The following is an 18,959-nucleotide window of genomic DNA, read 5'->3' on the forward strand; positions in this document are numbered from 1 at the left end:
GAGGATGAGCTGCCATATTTATTGGACAGTTCTTTAACACTTATCCCACTTTATATAAACAATTAAATAAATATAAGGTTAGCTTAATTTGAACAAATTTTAAATTGCATACATCAAAAATAAAAATAAATGTTATGATGAACAATAAAAGTGATACATAACATATCATAAAATACAATAGCACACATTTTATGTACAAAAAAATAGTTCTATCACACTCAAACCATCCACGGGTCGACACAGACCAAATTCAGCCAGGCAGTTGATCTGATAAGTGAATGCTGCTGTGTGTGTATGCCATGATGTCACATCGGGGGAGGGAGTGTGGCACACACACACACACACACACACACACACACACACTGAGGGAACTACTACACCACGTGAGTTCCTCTTAACACCATCTAGGAGGGAGTTACTACACTACGAGTTTGCTGTTCAACACCTACATTAATCTGTATGTTCCTTTACCTTTCTCTAATGAAGGCTTTTGTTAAACCACCAATGTATGTAATAAGTCATTTATGTCCAATGTATATTTTCAGCCTTCGGGCTGCAGAATTTTTTCAATAAACCGTTAATTATTATTATTATTATTATTACACACACACACACACACACTCACTCTCTCTCTCTTTTACTTCATTTTCTTATTTTATAGTTTTATATTATATTATTTTATATCTAAGCTACATTAGAGTATTGTAATGATTTTTCCACAACTTTTATAGTTTCATTACATGTAACAATGAATTAGGCGGCTGGGCTGGCAGGTCAGCAACGTAGTTACAGCCCATCGCCTCCACACATGTTCACCTCACACATATGTATGCCCATGCTCTTCATGTGTATATTTTATAATTTTATATTATAAATTCTTTATTTCTAAGCCACATTTTTTGTATTGAGTGGAATAACTGTTAATAAAGAAGACCATTTTTTCTGCAAATCCATCATGAGTTTAAAAAAAAACAATCAACTGAGCATAGACAGCCAAATATCATGGTAATTGGGGACACTTGTGAAAATGCAGGATTTGCAGCAAAATGAATTAATGAGACACACATTTGCGAGGTCAGCCTGTAGCATTGTGCAATGTAGTAGCTATTGGGAAATCCTAAGAATAAGGTGCCAAATAACAGGGATTGTACCTTGTATATAATTTTTCATGTCTGCATCTCGGTGGAGTGAATGGGAGTTGTCTATTCAGCATTGTAGTCATGCAGTGAGTGTAGAAGCTCAAAATTAGTGTGATTGATTATATATATATATATATATATATATATATATATATATATATATATATATATATATATATATATATATATATAATATATATATAAAATGTGTGTGTAACCAATTGGAATTCCCATTGGAGTTTATTAAATAAATGGTAAGGCAGTGGAATGGCCCCTCAGAATACCGCATCAGCACAAACAAAATTAATGAAGTATTTACCGTGACCTGGACTGGTGTTGTTGGGGTTAAAGAGACACACTGGTAATGATATGACATTTGTATTACTCAACAGCACCTCCCTTACAGCACTAAAAATGATATTAATTGCATAAGAGAGAACATTTCATTTGGATATATCCCTCAACATATCATACATCGCTGGACACCACTATTAATGGCACAATAATTCATTTGGATTTATCCCTCGACACACCTTTCAACGCTAGACACTCCTGTCATCAGCATAGAAAAATATGAACCGGCTCCCAATTTGAGCTCACCACTCAGAAGTTGCTGAGGTCAAGGGTCACACTTCACTGAATTTTAGCCCACTGACAGTCCCATTATCCCTCAAATGTTGGGCTAGGAGAATTTTCACTGCCCCTCACAGACGGACCAATGTAAACATTTGAAAAAAAACTAATGGAATATATATATATATATATATATATATATATATATATATATATATATAATATATATATATATATATATATATATATATATATATATATATATATATATATATATATATATATATATATATATATATATACAGTGGCCCCTCGGTTAACGAACTCAATCCGTTCCAGAAGGTCGTTCGTTAACCGAAACGTTCGTTAACCGAAACCATTGTTTCAATGGGTTTTTGGGTAATTGGTTCCAGCTCACCGAAAATTTCCTAAATTCAACAAAAATGGTAGAAAAGTTCACTTACTTTGAGGTGTGTATGTAGAAGGCTCCTGGATGATGATGATGATGATGGGATTTAGAATGGGGTGGAGGAGAAGGAAGAAAAGAAGGCATTGGGGTGGAAGAGAAGTCACCCCATGGCGCCATTTTACCCATAAAATTTTAGCTCTCTGGTTTAATTCAAGATTATTTTCTTTAAATCAATGCTGCACTGCATTATATATTGTCAATATATAAAATATATTTCAAAATGACCAATAATTTGCTTGGAAACACAGACAAAAAGCATTTAGTTGAAGAGAGTCTCAAGCAAGATGTTACCTCCAGTGAAAACAGAGAGAGACTGACGCCTGTTTGCTGTGTTAAGAGGCTGGATGCCGCGCATTAAACTAGTCACTTTACCTTCAATTTCGTTCAATAATTGTTAAAATGACTAAAAAATTGAATATTAAACTTTTAAAATTATTGAATAGTATAAACTTCTTGATATTTACAAAAATAGTAAGGAATTTAAGCCCTAGAACCGATTAATGTATTGGCGGACTGCTACTAAAGCTGGTTGCCCGGTCAGTGCAAGCGAAAACATGTTGAGGTCGGTTCGTAAGAAGTTCGTTAAGCGAAATTTTTTTCGTTAAACGAATTGAAGATCCTTATGGAAGGCAGTTCGTTAATCGAAATTACGTTAACCGAGGTGTTCGTTAAGCGAGGCACTGTATATATATATCATGTAGATCCACAATGAAAACGTGGATAAGATAAATGTTGATAAAATCACACGGGGAAAGGGAAACAACGGAGCCAGTGAAATGACCTGGGTGCGAATACAATTTACATTGCTGGGATTCTTGTAAGATAGTGATTAATTTGAATATAAACAAGCTATAATTTGCACTAGACATAACAATTTTAGTGCCGTAATCAATTTATTACAGGTACACTCCAGCTTTGCGCTAAAGTCATTTATTTCTTTTACGCTTCTTTTAGTATGGTGTGTGCATGTAAATGGATGTAAATCTACCCAAAAATACATTTGAAAAACTTTATATTATAAAATGTACTACAGTACTGTACACTTATGTATTTAAATTTTTATCTCTTGAGCAAAATATATGACGTTTATATTCAAATTATTCACTGTCTTGCAAGGATTTCAGCAATGCAAATTATATTCTCCTAACTTTAGTCTTAGATATTGTATAATATAAACATTTAAAGCCTAAAGAAAACACGAAACTTTTGTCTGGGAAGGCAGGGGTAGGGAGGGAGCCAGTGAACCAGCGAGCATGGGAAGGTGAAAGTGAGGGAGGAGGAGGAGGTGAGGTGAGGGAGGAGGAGGAGGGAGGAGGTGAGGGAGGGAGGAGGTGAGGAGGGTGTATTTTGATTGACAGATAGTGTCTGGGTGAAGTATAATTTGTTTATTTACTTGAGATTTTTGTTTTTAGCTCATAAAATTCATAGAAATTACCCGGCCAGAATATAATTTACATTGCTGGAATTCTTATAAGATAGAGATTAATTTGAATATAAACAAGCTAAAATTTGCATTTGACATACAAATTTTAGATCTAATTTAAGAATTTTATTAGAGAGAGCAAAAATTGTATCTTTTGTGCAAAATATATGACGTTTATATTCAAATTATTCGCTGTCTTGCAAGGATTCCATTAATGCCAATCATATTCTCCTAACTTTAGTCTGTGATATTATATGAAAAACTTAAAGCCTAAAACCCTGGCTGGGCAGACGGGGAAGAAGCGGGGGGGGATATGTTTTGACAGTTGGCGCTGAAGGTCTGTGTGTTTATTTATCAGTCCTTAAGAGTGACTAAGCTTTTCTCTTATAATTTGCCACCCAAACAACCTGGGTGAATATAATTTACATTAATGAGGGAAGTGTTGGTGTAGAGATGTTGGTGTTGATATGAGGGAGGTGTTGGTGGTGGTGTGGGAAGGTGTTGATATGAGGGTAGTGTGAGGGGTGTGGGTGGTGGTGTGAGGAAGGTGTGAGTGTGTGGGGGTGTTGAGGTGTGGGGAGATGGTGGTGGTGTGGGGGAGGTGTTGATATGTGGGGGTAGTGTGGGGAGGTGTGGGTGGTGGTGTGGTGAGGTGTGGGGAAGGTGTGAGTGTGTGAGGGAGGTGTTGGTGGTGGTTTGAGGATGGTGTGAGGGAGGTGTGGGTGGTGGTGTGAGTGAGGTGTGAGGAAGGTGTGAGTGTGTGAGGGAGGTGTCAGTGGTGGTGTGAGGGGGGGGGGTCTACCAGGCGTCCAGGCCATTTTCTAAACAGCCTAATTATCTAAAATAATTGCAAATTCCTTTATTTCTTTACTTGGTGTTTATGCTCACCTTAATATATCAGCTGTCTAGATTCTAGGAGTACTTAATAATACCCTGTAATATGTTCAATATTCAGGCACTCAAAAATTACAATGACCACTTCAGGATATTAATACCTCACAAATCATTGGCAGTCGGCGCCTGTTTAAACACACCTCCCGGCTTCCTGCTCAGCTGACCGGCAACCATTTTCTTCTATTTCTACCAATGGCAGACTTAACTGAACAGTGTGGACCTAATAATAATTATTGCGTTGCGCTCGAAGAGGAGTTAATTAATTTGTTCAACGACCTGTCACCGTACACAGTGTGAATGTAGGGAGGACTACTTCCAGGCCAAGTTCTAATGTTTTATTGTCTGTTATTTGTCAGTCCTAAATGTCCGAAGAAAGAATTTATAGATGGTAGCTGTGTGTGTTCATCTCCTCAGGGAACTCGGTATGTGTAATCATTGATATTTTTTTAATTATTACTTCTACTTAATTGACTATTTGAGTCGGTGACTTGTCAAATGGAGTCAAGTTCTAATAGAACCCAATTTCACCTGACCTACCCATTAAGATGGACCCCAGTCCTAAAGGTTACATAAGATTCATTTTTCAGCTGTTGAGACTGAAGCCCGTGTGATCTACAACCATTCACATTATCTAGAAATTACTTTTTAAACCAGGCAGAGACATTCATGATTTGTTTTCATCATTATTGTCTGTATTCCTGTGATCTTCGCTGTTTTTATTATAAAGTATTAGCCTAGTCCATAGCAAGTGTATTACTATTAGATTAACATTATACTGAAGGATCTTGTGAAGAGATGTACTGTACTGATCCAACACAAGCAATTGTTATTATGTGTTTAGTAGAACAAGTGAGGACAAAGTTTATGTTGTAATACATTGTCCTCGTATTCCAGTTAACGAAAGACGTGAAAGGCCAAAGATAGACGGGCGTTTACACTATTATTCATTGTTATTCTCTCAACATGTAGTAGTGTAGTGTTAGTCAGTCATACTGGGAGTGTACAGAGAGTGAGTGAGTGTGTGTAATTCAATGAATACACAATGTAAAGAGAATGAGAGAGTGCCAGTAGTGAGGGAGTGTGTGTGTGTGGTGGTGTGTTAATACCATGGAGGAGTGTGTGGTGGTGTGTTAATACCGTGGAGGAGTGTGTGGTGGTGTGTTAGTGTCTTAATACCAAGGAAGTGTGTGTGGTTGTATTAAATACCATACACGAGAGTAAGGATTGGATGGAGGAGTGTGTGTGTTAATACAACTGTATAGTGGAGTGTTATATAGATGGGAAAATGTGGATGTATAAAGTGATTGGGCTCTGTGGAACAGGCTACAAAGCTTGTCTTCCTGGATGGTAAACACATACTGTATTCATCCTCTGCTAATAGCGACATTGACAGATATATTTGTATGCAGTCACGAAAAAAAAACAAGTTCAAGGTTTATTTTTATTGTGCAGGCAGAGCAGTGTCATTTTGATTGGTGTCTGAGGGTGAATTTTGTGCCCCATCAAGGAACACAAAACCCGATAGGAATATAACAGTTGTAAACAGAGTTCACTCACGAAAGATAATCTATTTAATGATTTGTTATTTCCTGTGTTGTCGCTTTTGTTGAATGCATCTGTATCCCAACGAAATGCGGCTTATTGGACTAATACAATTAATGTCTATTACATGTACAGTATATGTTTACATATTGTAATGTTTCTTTTCTTGGAATTGTTAAGTAATGGTGATATGAAGATTTACGTAAAAATTTGTGTCAAAAATGTTTGAAATATGTATGCTAAATTTAGGGGAGGGAATTCCCAGGTGGAATGTTTTATATACAGTAAATGTTTAAATAAAGCATAAGTTATTAAGTTCTAGAGATATAGGTGTCAGTTACTGTTAGGAATAATCATTGTCATTAGCAGTATTATAATATACAGTATACAACAGTTGTACTCATTGCACATCATTTTGTATTATCTGAGACTGTCATCATTCATCACATTGTAAATATTTTCTCTTGTCAAACTAAATGATAGATTATGTATACCGAGAAATACCGTAATTTATTATCATTAATAATACAGTTGATTTTCTATGATTATAATCATTATATATATATATATATATATATATATATATATATATATATATATATATATATATATATATATATATATATATATATATATATATATATATATATATTGATGTTATTATAGACAACATATGTATGGGACGATGAGGATAGCTAATGACGTTTTCCCCGTACACGTACAGGACAAACGGCTACGGTTTAATATGCTTTATAATTTATAATCTTGCCACTTAATGTTTTCTAGCCATTATTTGTTACTGTTAGTATAGGAAGAAACCGGAGTACCCAGACGAATCCTGAAATGTTTGATAAGGTTACTGGATAATTCCCTTCTCACGTATGTGGCGGGCCAGGCATTATATTACGTTAAATGGCTCCACAATATGTTGTGATACAATGTTCTTGTATGTGATTATTGCAATACTGAGGGTTGTTTTTTTTCTAGAATCTTAAATAAAGAAAATACTTCTAATGTTTGCATTTTTTCCAAATTTCCGTATTCAGTTTATTTTCACATTTATATGAATAACAATCATGTTCTAGAAAATGTCTCGGGAAGGGGTGGGCAGGCAGGCTCCACATCACAGGGAAGGGTAGGGTTCCGTCTCCTGGGACGTAATCCTACCCTATTCTGAGGCGGAATCTTACCGTCTCCTGGAGCAGAATCTTGTTTGACTTTTGAAATTTCAGGTCAGCCTTAAATTACAGAAAATGGGAAATATCGGGAAAGTTACTACTTTCGTGGAAGAAGATTATCGACTTTTGGGAAATATTAACATATTTTTCAAAGTAGATTATCATAGAAAACGGGAAATTTGTATCACAGAAAATGTGAAATTTTTCTACTTTCTGGGAAAGTTGGTTATCTACTTATCATAGAAAAATGGACCTATTTGGCCAGATAGGTCCGGTTTTTCCCAAAAAGTCGATAATCTACTTCCACGAAAAGTCGATAATCTACTTTCCCGAAAAGTAGATAATCTACTTTTCGGGAAAGTAGATAACCAACTTTCCCGGAAAGTAGATATTTCCCATTTTCTTTGATACAAATTTCCCGTTTTCTTTGATAAGTAGATAACCAACTTTCCCAGAAAGTAGAAAAATTTCACATTTTCTGTGATACAAATTTCCCGTTTTCTATGATAATCTACTTTGAAAAATATGTTAATATTTCCCAAAAGTCGATAATCTTCTTCCACGAAAAGTCGATAATCTACTTTCCCGAAAAGTAGATAATCTACTTTTCGGGAAAGTAGATAACCAACTTTCCCGGAAAGTAGATATTTCCCATTTTCTTTGATACAAATTTCCCGTTTTCTTTGATAAGTAGATAACCAACTTTCCCAGAAAGTAGAAATATTTCACATTTTCTGTGATACAAATTTCCCGTTTTCTATGATAATCTACTTTGAAAAATATGTTAATATTTCCCAAAAGTCGATAATCTTCTTCCACGAAAAGTCGATAATCTACTTTCCCGAAAAGTAGATAATCTACTTTTCGGGAAAGTAGATAACCAACTTTCTCGGAAAGTAGATATTTCCCATTTTCTATGATACAAGTTTCCCGTTTTCTTTGATAAGTAGTTAACCAACTTTCCCAGAAAGCAGAAATATTTCACATTTTCTGTGATACAAATTTCCCGTTTTCTATGATAATCTAAACCATTTTTTTTTCAATTTCAATTGTTTATTCCTTGATAGAGGGAGCAGGATCCTAGTGCTGTCACTAGGTACCCCTGTACAATGACACCAGAAGCATCTGGCAAGTGTGACAAGTATATACAGTATAAATATTATAAAGGGGCTTACTAAAGCCTAAGGAAGGAAGGATATTCCTTTAACACATAATCAATGTTATTTACATAGTATCTGGCCAGTATGGGGAGGATCATCGTGTCTCCGTCAGGGGTCGTGGAGTGGTGGTCCAGCAGGCGTCACGGAAGCGTTGTGTGTGGGGATATCTTCGGAGGTAGTGGATAAGGGTGCGGCTGTCGGGTCTTCTGCATAATGCACAAGAGCGTTGCTCAGGGGATGCGGGTATACCAATCTCCCAAGCAAAGTCATAGATAATCTACTTTGGAAAATATGTTAATATTTCCCAAAAGTCGAATAGGGTAGGATTCTGCCCCAGGAGACGGTAAGATTCCGCCTCAGAATAGGGTAGAGATTCCGCTTCAGAATAGGGTAGGATTCCGCCTCAGAATAGGGTAGGATTCCGCCTTAGAATAGGGTAGGATTCCGCCTCAGAATAGGGTAGGATTCCGTCCCAGGAGACGGTAGGATTCCGACTCAGAATACGGTAGGATTCCGTCCCAGGAGACGGTAGGATTCCGTCCCAGGAGACGGTAGGATTCCGCCTCAGAATAGGGTAGGATTCCGCCTCAGAATAAGGTAGGATTCCGCCTCAGAATAGGGAAGGATTCCGCCTCAGAATACGGTAGGATTCCGTCCCAGGAGACGGTAGGATTCCGCCTCAGAATACGGTAACATGTATATGTGAGGGTGTCTGTAGCTCCAGCTTTATGGGGGGGATTAATAATGATTTATGATAAGGTAACGAGTGGTACAGGTGACTACATGGGTTTACCCCAAGTCTTATTACGTCAACATGTCCCAATATTCTATACACAACAGCAACGATTTACCCTGAAACTTTTACACACACACACACACACTACGCAATGGTGAGTAATCAGGTATGTTCAGGTAAAACACCCACAACAATAACACATATTGACAGTCAATGGCATCATACAGGCTGCCATCACCACACTCAGCTCAGACACACTTGATGGTATGACTTTAAGGATAAGGCTGATAGATAGACGTCTTATACGATACAGACGAGAGAGATAACAACTCTTGATCCATTTGAGTTATAGGCGGTAGAGGCGAGAGACTGACTGGCCGTGGGTGTTATTGAGTAACAGCGATAAGACTACAACCGATATTATAATATTGCGTGGGGTGCTGACAGTGTGCTGGCTGCCGGGTGAGTGACGAACACTCCTCCTCCTCTCCTGCTGGTGCTGTCCTCGGCGTGTGTGTGTGTGTGTGAGTCGCCCATTTACACGCCCAGTCGTCATTAGTAATACCCACCCTTATCACCCGCCCACAAGATAAGCCCAATATTACCCATTTTAACCCAACTCTCTAACTAGACCGCCCACTATGAGGGTGTGGGCGGTCGTAGTGATATGGGCGAGTGGTGGGGTGAGTTTAGCAGCACCAGGCCCGTCCATTACTACACAGAGGTGAGAATTACACACCATTAGATATATTTTGTCTTAACAAATGGCGTCAAATTTATTCCGAGACTCTACCTAGAGAAATAAATAAATAAATAAATAAATAAATAAATAAACTTTACAAAATTTATTCAAGCTGAGTTTTTTTTCAGTTTACTTTAAGGTTACAGTACTTCACAACATAATCGACGCACTCAACGCCTAAAAACGCACTCAAAGACACTCAACGCATTCAACAGCACATTCACTCTATTTAATACAACGCACTCAACACCACACTCATCACACGCAATCCACTTACGTCATCCCCTTTTGTGTGAAATATTCCTCAGGATATTTCACACAGACATACAGAGAGAGAGAGTTTATACAGATAACCTAAAGTTTATTGAAGGACACGATATATATATACATACGGCTTTAGGACAACTTCCCCTGGTGGATAATATGTACCACGTGTTGAAATAAAGTTGAGTTAGGTTAAGTAAGAGACCAGTGATGGATGACGTCATAATAAATTGTGAAGGTTTAAACTGATTAAACTCTTATCAGATAATCTTGTTTACACCACCTGTACCAGCCTCTGCGTGATAAAGTATTTCCCTTCTTCGTCTTGCCTGATAACTTGGGGAGCTTGTAGTTAAGGTGGTGCTCTGGTTCACGTTATCAGCCCTATCTTATCTGAAGGGTTGTTAGTCCTCAGGCTCTCAGTCTACTTGGATAATTGAAGATGACACAGTTCCGGAATCATTTGAGTAGCTCTGTGTTGTACCTTTTCCAGGGTGTCTTTGGTCTTTTTGATGATAATGCCTTTGGTGTCATGTGCCTGGATCTTAAGAGGCACTAATGAGTCTTTAGTCCACGTTGTCTGTTATTGTTTCAAGGAACGTGAGTAAGTTTGTTAGGCAGGATTTTCTCCCCGTGCATGAAACCGTGTTGTGATGCGTTGAGAAGACTGGGTTTGGTCAGGTGATGGCGTCCCACAGAAGTTTCTCAGAGTTTGTATGTACGGGATGTTAGACTGACAGGCCTGTAGTTTCCTGTTGTACTTGATCTACTCTACTTGTATACTAGGGTGACATTGGCTGATTCCCAGTCCCTAGGAGATTTACCTTGATCCAAAGATTTCCTGAGTCTTAGTGGAGTGTGAATCTCATTTACCACGTCCTCTACCTCCTTTGAATTTTAGTGATTTATAAAGATTTTAAAAAAGAGTAAAGGTAGACTGAAAATCAATACATCAATTATATAAAATAATGTATTGTTATTCCCTCTAATTAATCATAAAAGCTCTTAAATTAGTAATGACCAAATACTCAAACCTATTTTCCTTGACCCCACACCAATATATTTACACTTATATGACGTCATTGCTCGCGTCCCAGCCACATCTTAACATATCTTCAACAGTACTTACAACTTAAGCACCAAACTTGCCCTAAACACTCCACGTTACTGTCCCATATACGCTTACACAAGGAACAGACCATTCCTTCTTCATTCTCACAGTAAAATTCTTAGATGCAACCAAACACACGCACAGGGTAGTCACCATCTTACACAACATCCTCGAATGATTGGACACTGACCACAACCACTACACTCAACCATCTTTATCATATGGCAGAATTATAACCAAGACTCACAAGGCGACCCACCAAGCTTATCACTGTCTCAGATCTAAGGAAAAGGTTGTCCCAGGTGGTAGAAAGGTTACCTGAAGTTATTAAAAAAAAGTATTAAGTACTCGTTCGCCAATAATAATAATAATAATAATAATAATAATAATAATAATAATAATAATAATAATAATAATAATAATAATAATAATAATAATAATAATAATAATAATAATAATAATAATAATAATAATAATAATAATAATAATAATAATAATAATAATAATAATAATAATAATAATAATAATAATAATAATAATTAATAATAATAATAATAATAATAATAATAATGGTGTGTCACAGTGAGACGCCCGACTTGTGGGACGCCGCCAGACAAACATCGAGGGACACCCGCCTTGGTATCCATTACGACAAAAGAGACACTCTACGTCTACAAGGACACCAGCAAGTGGGTATACTTCACTTGTACCGCTGTATCATTGTAACACCACATCTGTATGACGGTAAAACCACCACTGCATGACGGTAACACCACCACTGCATGACGGTAACACCACCACTGTAACACTATAATACCACCAAACCATTGTATCGCTGGGTAACACCACCACTGTAACACCACCTATGCATGGCAGTAACACAACCACTGTAACACTGTAATACCACCACTGTATCACTGTAACACCACCACTGTAATACCACCACTGTATCCTTGTAGCACCACCACTGTAATAACGCAAGAACTCATCACTGTAGCCAAGGAACAAAATAATCGGGTTCGAATCGCAAAACACGATGCAAAATATACCTAATTATTAACCTAAATTCTAAAGGAGTAACGTTCATTGTGAATATATATTTTCATCATCTAAGCAGATTTTAAATTAATTGCACATTGTTCTACAGCAGCCTGTAAAGCACTGTGTAAGATATGACCTTATTTGTAGCTAATCAGCAAAGTCTTATTAAAAATCTTGGTCCCTGGGCACTGCATCTCTTACCCCCCCGGCTGTAGAAGAGGCCTGGCAACTCGAATAAATCAGAGAAAGAAACTGTTTTGTGGTTATTTATGCTTAAGTCACAAATTTGAGCTGATATTGCAGGACGCCTTCTAGGACTCGCTATGCCAGTTAGTGATTGAGATATTGCTGTATATGTACCACCTGTATACTGGCAGCCCAAATAAAATACATCAATTGTTGGATCTTACTGAGACCATGGGGCAGCAAGTCAAGGAGGACACACACACGGCTGTGTAGAAATTTACCGCCAAGTCCCTGCGGCCTAATGTTGCTCCTTGTGGCCCTCATAAGTCAAGTGTCACTCAAGATATTGGTCGTTCATTGTGTTGATTTCTATCTTATTTACTGATACGATAATGGTCATAATAAGAGAGCATTTAAAGTTATGTTATCGTTTATCAGTTACCTAAATACCCGAGTATCGGTAATGAGGGCGCCACCGTCGTCTTCTCTCTAGAGTTATCAGTTACAGGCACAGTAATAGTTATTCTTTACAAACAATGGCCTTATTTACTCAAATAAAGAAGTTGGTAAATACTCAATATTATTGTTAACAAAACTACAGATTAGGATAATTAGTTTGTATTGTGACTAGCAGTACTGTTAATATATAGTTCTGACGACTCGCTTATTGTAACACTGTAACAATGATTCACTGTAACACTGAAAGAATAATTCCCCGCATGTAACACTGCAACAATTATTCACTGTAACACTGTAAGTATGATTCACTGTAGCACTGTAAGAAGAATTCACTGTAACACTGCATTACCAACACTGACTATGGTCTTACAGGAAACTGAGGGTGATGGAAGCCTCGCGTCGGCTCAACAAGTAACTGTCATCACCAGCCAAGTTTCTGGTGCCCAGGACCCCGTCACCAATCCCCTAGAGATCCCTGGGCTCTTCCGGGGCGCCAAGTTACCCAGGGGCATCGTGGTGAAGACGGTGGACGAGAGAGAGAAAGAGGAGAAGGAGACGGAGGAGAAGAAGTACGGTTCACACACGTTCTCAGACGGGCCCGTGCGAAGTGAAACATATTCCGTAGCTTCGAAACTTAAGCAAGACAAGGCCGTAGTAACTGAGGATATTTCGAATGTCACCCAGAAGACGGCTCTCTTTACAACTGAAACAGATCCGAGCTCGATTACGGCTCTAGATGGCGAGGAGATGACGTCCTCCAGTGAAGCAGCGAGTGAACTTTTGAACACAACAAGTGAATCTTCGACCACAACAAATGAATCTATGACCGCATCAAGTGAATCTTTGACCACAACAAATGAACCTTTGACCACAACAGATGAACCTTTGACCACAACAAATGAACCTTTGACCACAACAGATGAACCTTTGACCACAACAAGTGAACCTTTGACCACAACAAATGAACCTTTGACCACAACAGATGAACCTTTGACCACAACAGATGAACCTTTGGCCACAACAAATGAACCTTTGACCACAACAGATGAACCTTTGACCACAACAAGTGAATCTTTGACCACAACAGATGAACCTTTGGCCACAACAGATGAATCTTTGACCACAACAGATGAACCTTTGGCCACAACAAATGAACCTTTGACCACAACAGATGTACCCTTGACCACAACAAATGAACCTTTGACCACAACAAATGAACCTTTGACCACATCAAGTGAACCTTTGACCACAACAAATGAATCTATGACCACAACAAATGAATCTATGACCACATCAAGTGAATCTTTGACCACAACAGATGAACCTTTGACCACAACAAGTGAACCTTTGACCAAACCTTGACCACAACAAGTGAACCTTTGACCACAACAGATGAACCCTTGACCACAAATAAGTGAACCTTTGACCACAACAAGTGATACTACAACCACATCGAACAATATATCCACTAAATCAAGTACTATAACGACCACATCTACATATCCAACCACCACTACCACTCCACCACCACCACCCACCACCACCCCACCAACACCCACCACTACCACCACACCTTCGTCTTACGGAGTACTCACAACAGGTCAGGTGGTTGGCATCGCGATAGGCAGCGTGTTTGTGATCACTATGGTAGGTGGCGGGGCCTTGGTATGGTTTAAATTAGGTGAAAAGCTGTGTTGGGCGAGGAGACGAAACTAGGTGAAGGTGTCTTGATGCATCTGTGTTTCAGGAGTAGGTGGGTTAGATTACCTGTATTTTAGGTGAAGGTGGGTTAGATTACCTGTATTTTAGGTGATACAATCCCACCTAAGCAAAAATTATTCCACCAGGACAAAATCACCTACCTGGACAAAATCATCCCCCGAACAAAATCACCTATCTGGACAAAATTATTCCACAGCGACCAAAAGAAAATTAGATGAAGCGAGAGAAAGCAGATGAAAAAGTCGAAAGTAGACGATATATTAGTAGATAAAGAGGAGTAGGCAATAGATAAAGGGAGTAGAAAGTAGATAATGAGGAGTAGATAATAGATAAAGGGAGTAGATAGTAGAAGGTAGTGTTGTAAATTATTGTAAATGAATTGAGGTTTACTTCATCCATTAATTTACTGTACTATAATAGTTCTTGTAAATTTAATTGGTTGAAGTGTAAATCAAACTTAATTGTAAATCAGAATTAATTGTGTAATTCTAACTTATTCAAATAGGTGAATTAAATTTAAGTGTTGATAAGATTGTAAATTGAGATTAATTAATTGTAAATCAAATTAACTAACTGTAAATCAACATTGTTTTTATTGTTAATTTATTTACTTGAAAAACAATAATTAATATGTTAGTTTAAATTAGAGATAATTATATTAAAATACTCTAATTTATTGTAAATACACATTGTACTAATCCTTTGTTAAATATATCTTATTATAATATACTGTAGTTTGTATAACTTTTTGCAAATGTGTACAGTATATAAATATTTCTAATATATACTATACAGGATTCTATACAAATTAATATATTATTGTTTACCCTAAAACTTTCTTTGCGATATTACACATTTTATGTTGACAAGGAGAAAATTTTATAATATTAATGGGTAACTCTTTTATTAAACTCTCTCTCTCTCTCTCTCTCTCTCTCTTGTTCTGGCGTCAGCTAAGTGAGCCTCATTATCAGTTCCTTGTGAAGATAAGGGCAACGTTATCTATGCAGTGTAGTATGTCTGATGTTGCTGGACACTTACCTCACGGAAAGTACTCGTCTTTATGTGGAAATTACATAGTCAAGAGAAAGTAACATCAAGAGAGGAAGCAAATATACAGACAGACAGACAGACAGACAGAGACACACGTACAGAGAGAGAGAGAGAGAGAGAGAGAGAGAGAGAGAGAGAGAGAGAGAGAGAGAGAGAGAGAGATAGAGGACGAGAGAGAAAGAGAGAAAGACAGAGGGAGGGAGGGAGAGAGATATATACAGAGAGAGAGAGAGAGAGAGAAAGAGAGAGAGATTCTTACGACAACAAAGATGGCGGCTCATCTGGGGACATTAAAGTGCTATTGTTTTTTCATCTATCAACAACTATCCAGTGTTTGTGTGTCATTTACGATAAGTTGCAAAGGCCTCAACACCTTCGTCACTTATACCAGTAATAATAATGATAATAATGATGATAATAATAATACATCCATTTTTTTTTCAATCAATATTTTGTTAGATATTACTCTCTCACTCTCTCTCTCTCTACAGATGACATATTGAAATGTAACAGTTTATTTAGCCAGAAAAACACAGATACAGAGTGGATAATAATAACAATATTAACATGGTTGACCCAGTTGAGAACCTGAGCTCTCTTTGAGGCACCTGATATATACTATACATTTATCTCAAGGAAGTATTATGAAACATTTAGTATCATCTGGAATAGTACAATAGCATGGTAGTAATAAGTACATTATAAAATACATCATGCAGGTAGTAACGTTGTGTGTGTGTGTGTCGCAAGGTTTTCGTTATCAATATCACTAGTGACGTTAATGGTGATAAGGGCATCAGTGTGTGAGGGTACTTTGACTACCATCCCAGCCACACTTCAGTCAGTTACCACCCGTCGTACTCAGCACACGACCCTGCCTGTCAAAGTGAGTGTACTACACTTTCAGTACACACACACACACACACACCTAACACACACACACACACACACACACACACACCTAACACACACATACACACACACACACCTGACACACGATTTGGTCTGAAAGTTGAGCCAATTGTATATGGTGCAAATCCAATGGCCCGACAGTGTTCATATGGTACCTTAGATTAGTACCAATGGCCCGACAGTGTTCATATGGTACCTTAGATTAGTACCAATGGCCCGACAGTGTTCATATGGTACCTTAGATTAGTTCCAATGGCCCGACAGTGTTCATATGGTACCTTAGATTAGTACCAATGGCCCGACAGTGTTCATATGGTACCTTAGATTAGTACCAATGGCCCGACAGTGTTCATATGGTACCTTAGATTAGTACCAATGGCCCGACAGTGTTCATATGGTACCTTAGATTAGTACCAATGGCCCGACAGTGTTCATATGGTACCTTAGATTAGTACCAATGGCCCGACAGTGTTCATATGGTACCTTAGATTAGTACCAATGGCCCGACAGTGTTCATATGGTACCTTAGATTAGTACCAATGGCCCGACAGTGTTCATATGGTACCTTAGATTAGTACCAATGGCCCGACAGTGTTCATATGGTACCTTAGATTACTACCAATGGCCCGACAGTGTTCATAATTATGAGGGTTGTAAATTAAATAAGTGATGACTTAACCCCTTGAGTACGATGACGTAACCCTTGAGTACGATGACTTAACCCCTTGAGTACAATGGAATTAACCCATTGAGTACGATGACTTAACCCTTGAGTACGATGACTTAACCCCATACGATGACTTAACCCCTTGAGTGCGATGAGACTTAACCCTTGAGTACGATGACTTAACCCCAATGACTTAACCCCTTGAGTACGATGACGTAACCCTTGAGTACGATGACTTAACCCCTTGAGTACAATGGAATTAACCCATTGAGTACGATGACTTAACCCTTGAGTACGATGACTTAACCCCTTGAGTACAATGACTTAACCCCTTGAGTGCGATGACTTTTTTAGTACAATGAATTAACCCTTTGTGTATGATGTCTTAACTCAGCTCTCTCTCTCTGTAATGCACTTTCAGCTCATCGAATACTGTAACCAAATGAGAGAGAGAGAGAGAGAGAGAGAGAGAGAGAGAGAGAGAGAGAGAGAGATATATACAATATATAACCGAACTAACATTTCTGTCATATACCTTCAGGGGGTGACCACCAGAGTAACAGCTAACTTAACAACCTAGCCTAACCCAAGGGCGTCAACATGAAGTACTTGGTGATTGTCTGTCTGTGTGTAGCAGGCATTTCTTCCGCCGCCTGGGTAAGTTAATAATAATAATATTAAACTTTCTACTTGTTATTTTGTTCACATTTAATATTTTCTACTATACTTTCTAAACCGAGAGAGTCAAAGATATAATCATACTATATAAAGAGAAAGATATAGAGAGAGAGAGTGAGAGAAAGAGAGAGAAAGAGAGATAGTGTTGTTTTATCAATTGCACCATCTACCTGTTGGCAGATTTCACCCCTAGCCAGTGTAAATGATGCCGAAGGTGTGATACAAGAGGAATGGCTGTACAATGAAGTTGAAGATAAGGACGCACCAAGTATTGACACTACTGAAGGAAGCACTTCCACTACTGAAGGAAGCACTACCACTACTGAAGGAAGCACTACCACTACTGAAGAAAGCATTAGCACTACTGAAGAAAGCATTAGCACTACTGAAGAAAGCTCTACCACTACTGAAGGAAGCATTACCACTAATGAAGGAAGCTCTACCACTACATATGAAAGCAGTGCCTCTAGTGAAGACATTAGCACTACTGGTAAGAATGGGTCTTCTAGTGTTACTCTTAATTGTGTTCCCTAATGGGTAGTTAATGAGCATGTATGGGTAGTTAATGAGCATATATGGGTAGTTAATGAGCATATATGGGTAGTTAATGGATAACTAATGGCTGTTTCTCTCCCCCAGAAATCACCACCACTACAACCCTACCACGTATGTACCAACCTAACCTAACCTAATCCATTTCTTCTATTAGCTTGTAACCTCTTTGAACTAGCCAATAAGATACCACATCTCTCCCCTATCCTCCCCTAAACTAACCAATGAGAGGCCCCATCACCCTCCTATCCTCCCCTGAGCTAGCCAATAAGAGGCCCCATAACCCTCCTATTCCCTGAACTAGCCAATAAGAGGCCCCATAACCCTCCTATCCTCCCCTGAACTAGCCAATAAGAGGCCCCATAACCCTCCTATTCCCTGAACTAGCCAATAAGAGGCCCCATAACCCTCCTATTCCCTGAACTAGCCAATAAGAGGCCCCATAACCCTCCTATTCC

General features: G+C 38.2%; 1 protein-coding gene across 2 annotated transcripts; it reads left to right on the plus strand.

The window, feature by feature from the left end:
* The first annotated feature begins 9,460 nt into the window (after positions 1 to 9,460).
* LOC121870720 (uncharacterized protein PB18E9.04c-like) lies at positions 9,461 to 15,292 on the plus strand. Of its 2 annotated transcripts, XM_042372662.1 has the most exons (4): positions 9,461 to 9,838; positions 11,815 to 11,920; positions 13,290 to 14,256; positions 14,289 to 15,291. In XM_042372662.1, exons 1-4 carry the CDS (start codon positions 9,756 to 9,758, stop codon positions 14,333 to 14,335), a joined length of 1,203 nt encoding a protein of 400 aa, XP_042228596.1. In that variant the 5' UTR covers positions 9,461 to 9,755; the 3' UTR covers positions 14,336 to 15,291. The 2 variants fall into 2 exon arrangements, with proteins under 2 accessions (XP_042228596.1, XP_042228597.1); XM_042372663.1 differs by lacking the exon at positions 11,815 to 11,920 and having other exon boundaries at positions 14,289 to 15,292.
* The last annotated feature ends 3,667 nt before the right edge of the window (positions 15,293 to 18,959 follow it).

Source organism: Homarus americanus, unplaced genomic scaffold (assembly GCF_018991925.1).
Source record: "Homarus americanus isolate GMGI-L3 unplaced genomic scaffold, GMGI_Hamer_2.0 scaffold5635, whole genome shotgun sequence".
NCBI classification, from domain to species: Eukaryota; Metazoa; Arthropoda; class Malacostraca; order Decapoda; family Nephropidae; genus Homarus; species Homarus americanus.

Bases quoted from the DNA above. Each gene is read 5' to 3' on its own strand.
- LOC121870720 (XM_042372662.1), top strand. From the start codon at position 9,756: ATGAGGGTGTGGGCGGTCGTAGTGATATGGGCGAGTGGTGGGGTGAGT. The intron at 9,839-11,814 runs GTGAGAATTACA...GGTGTGTCACAG, and splicing joins CCGTCCATTACTACACAGAG to TGAGACGCCCGACTTGTGGG. The intron at 11,921-13,289 runs GTGGGTATACTT...ATGGTCTTACAG, and splicing joins GTCTACAAGGACACCAGCAA to GAAACTGAGGGTGATGGAAG.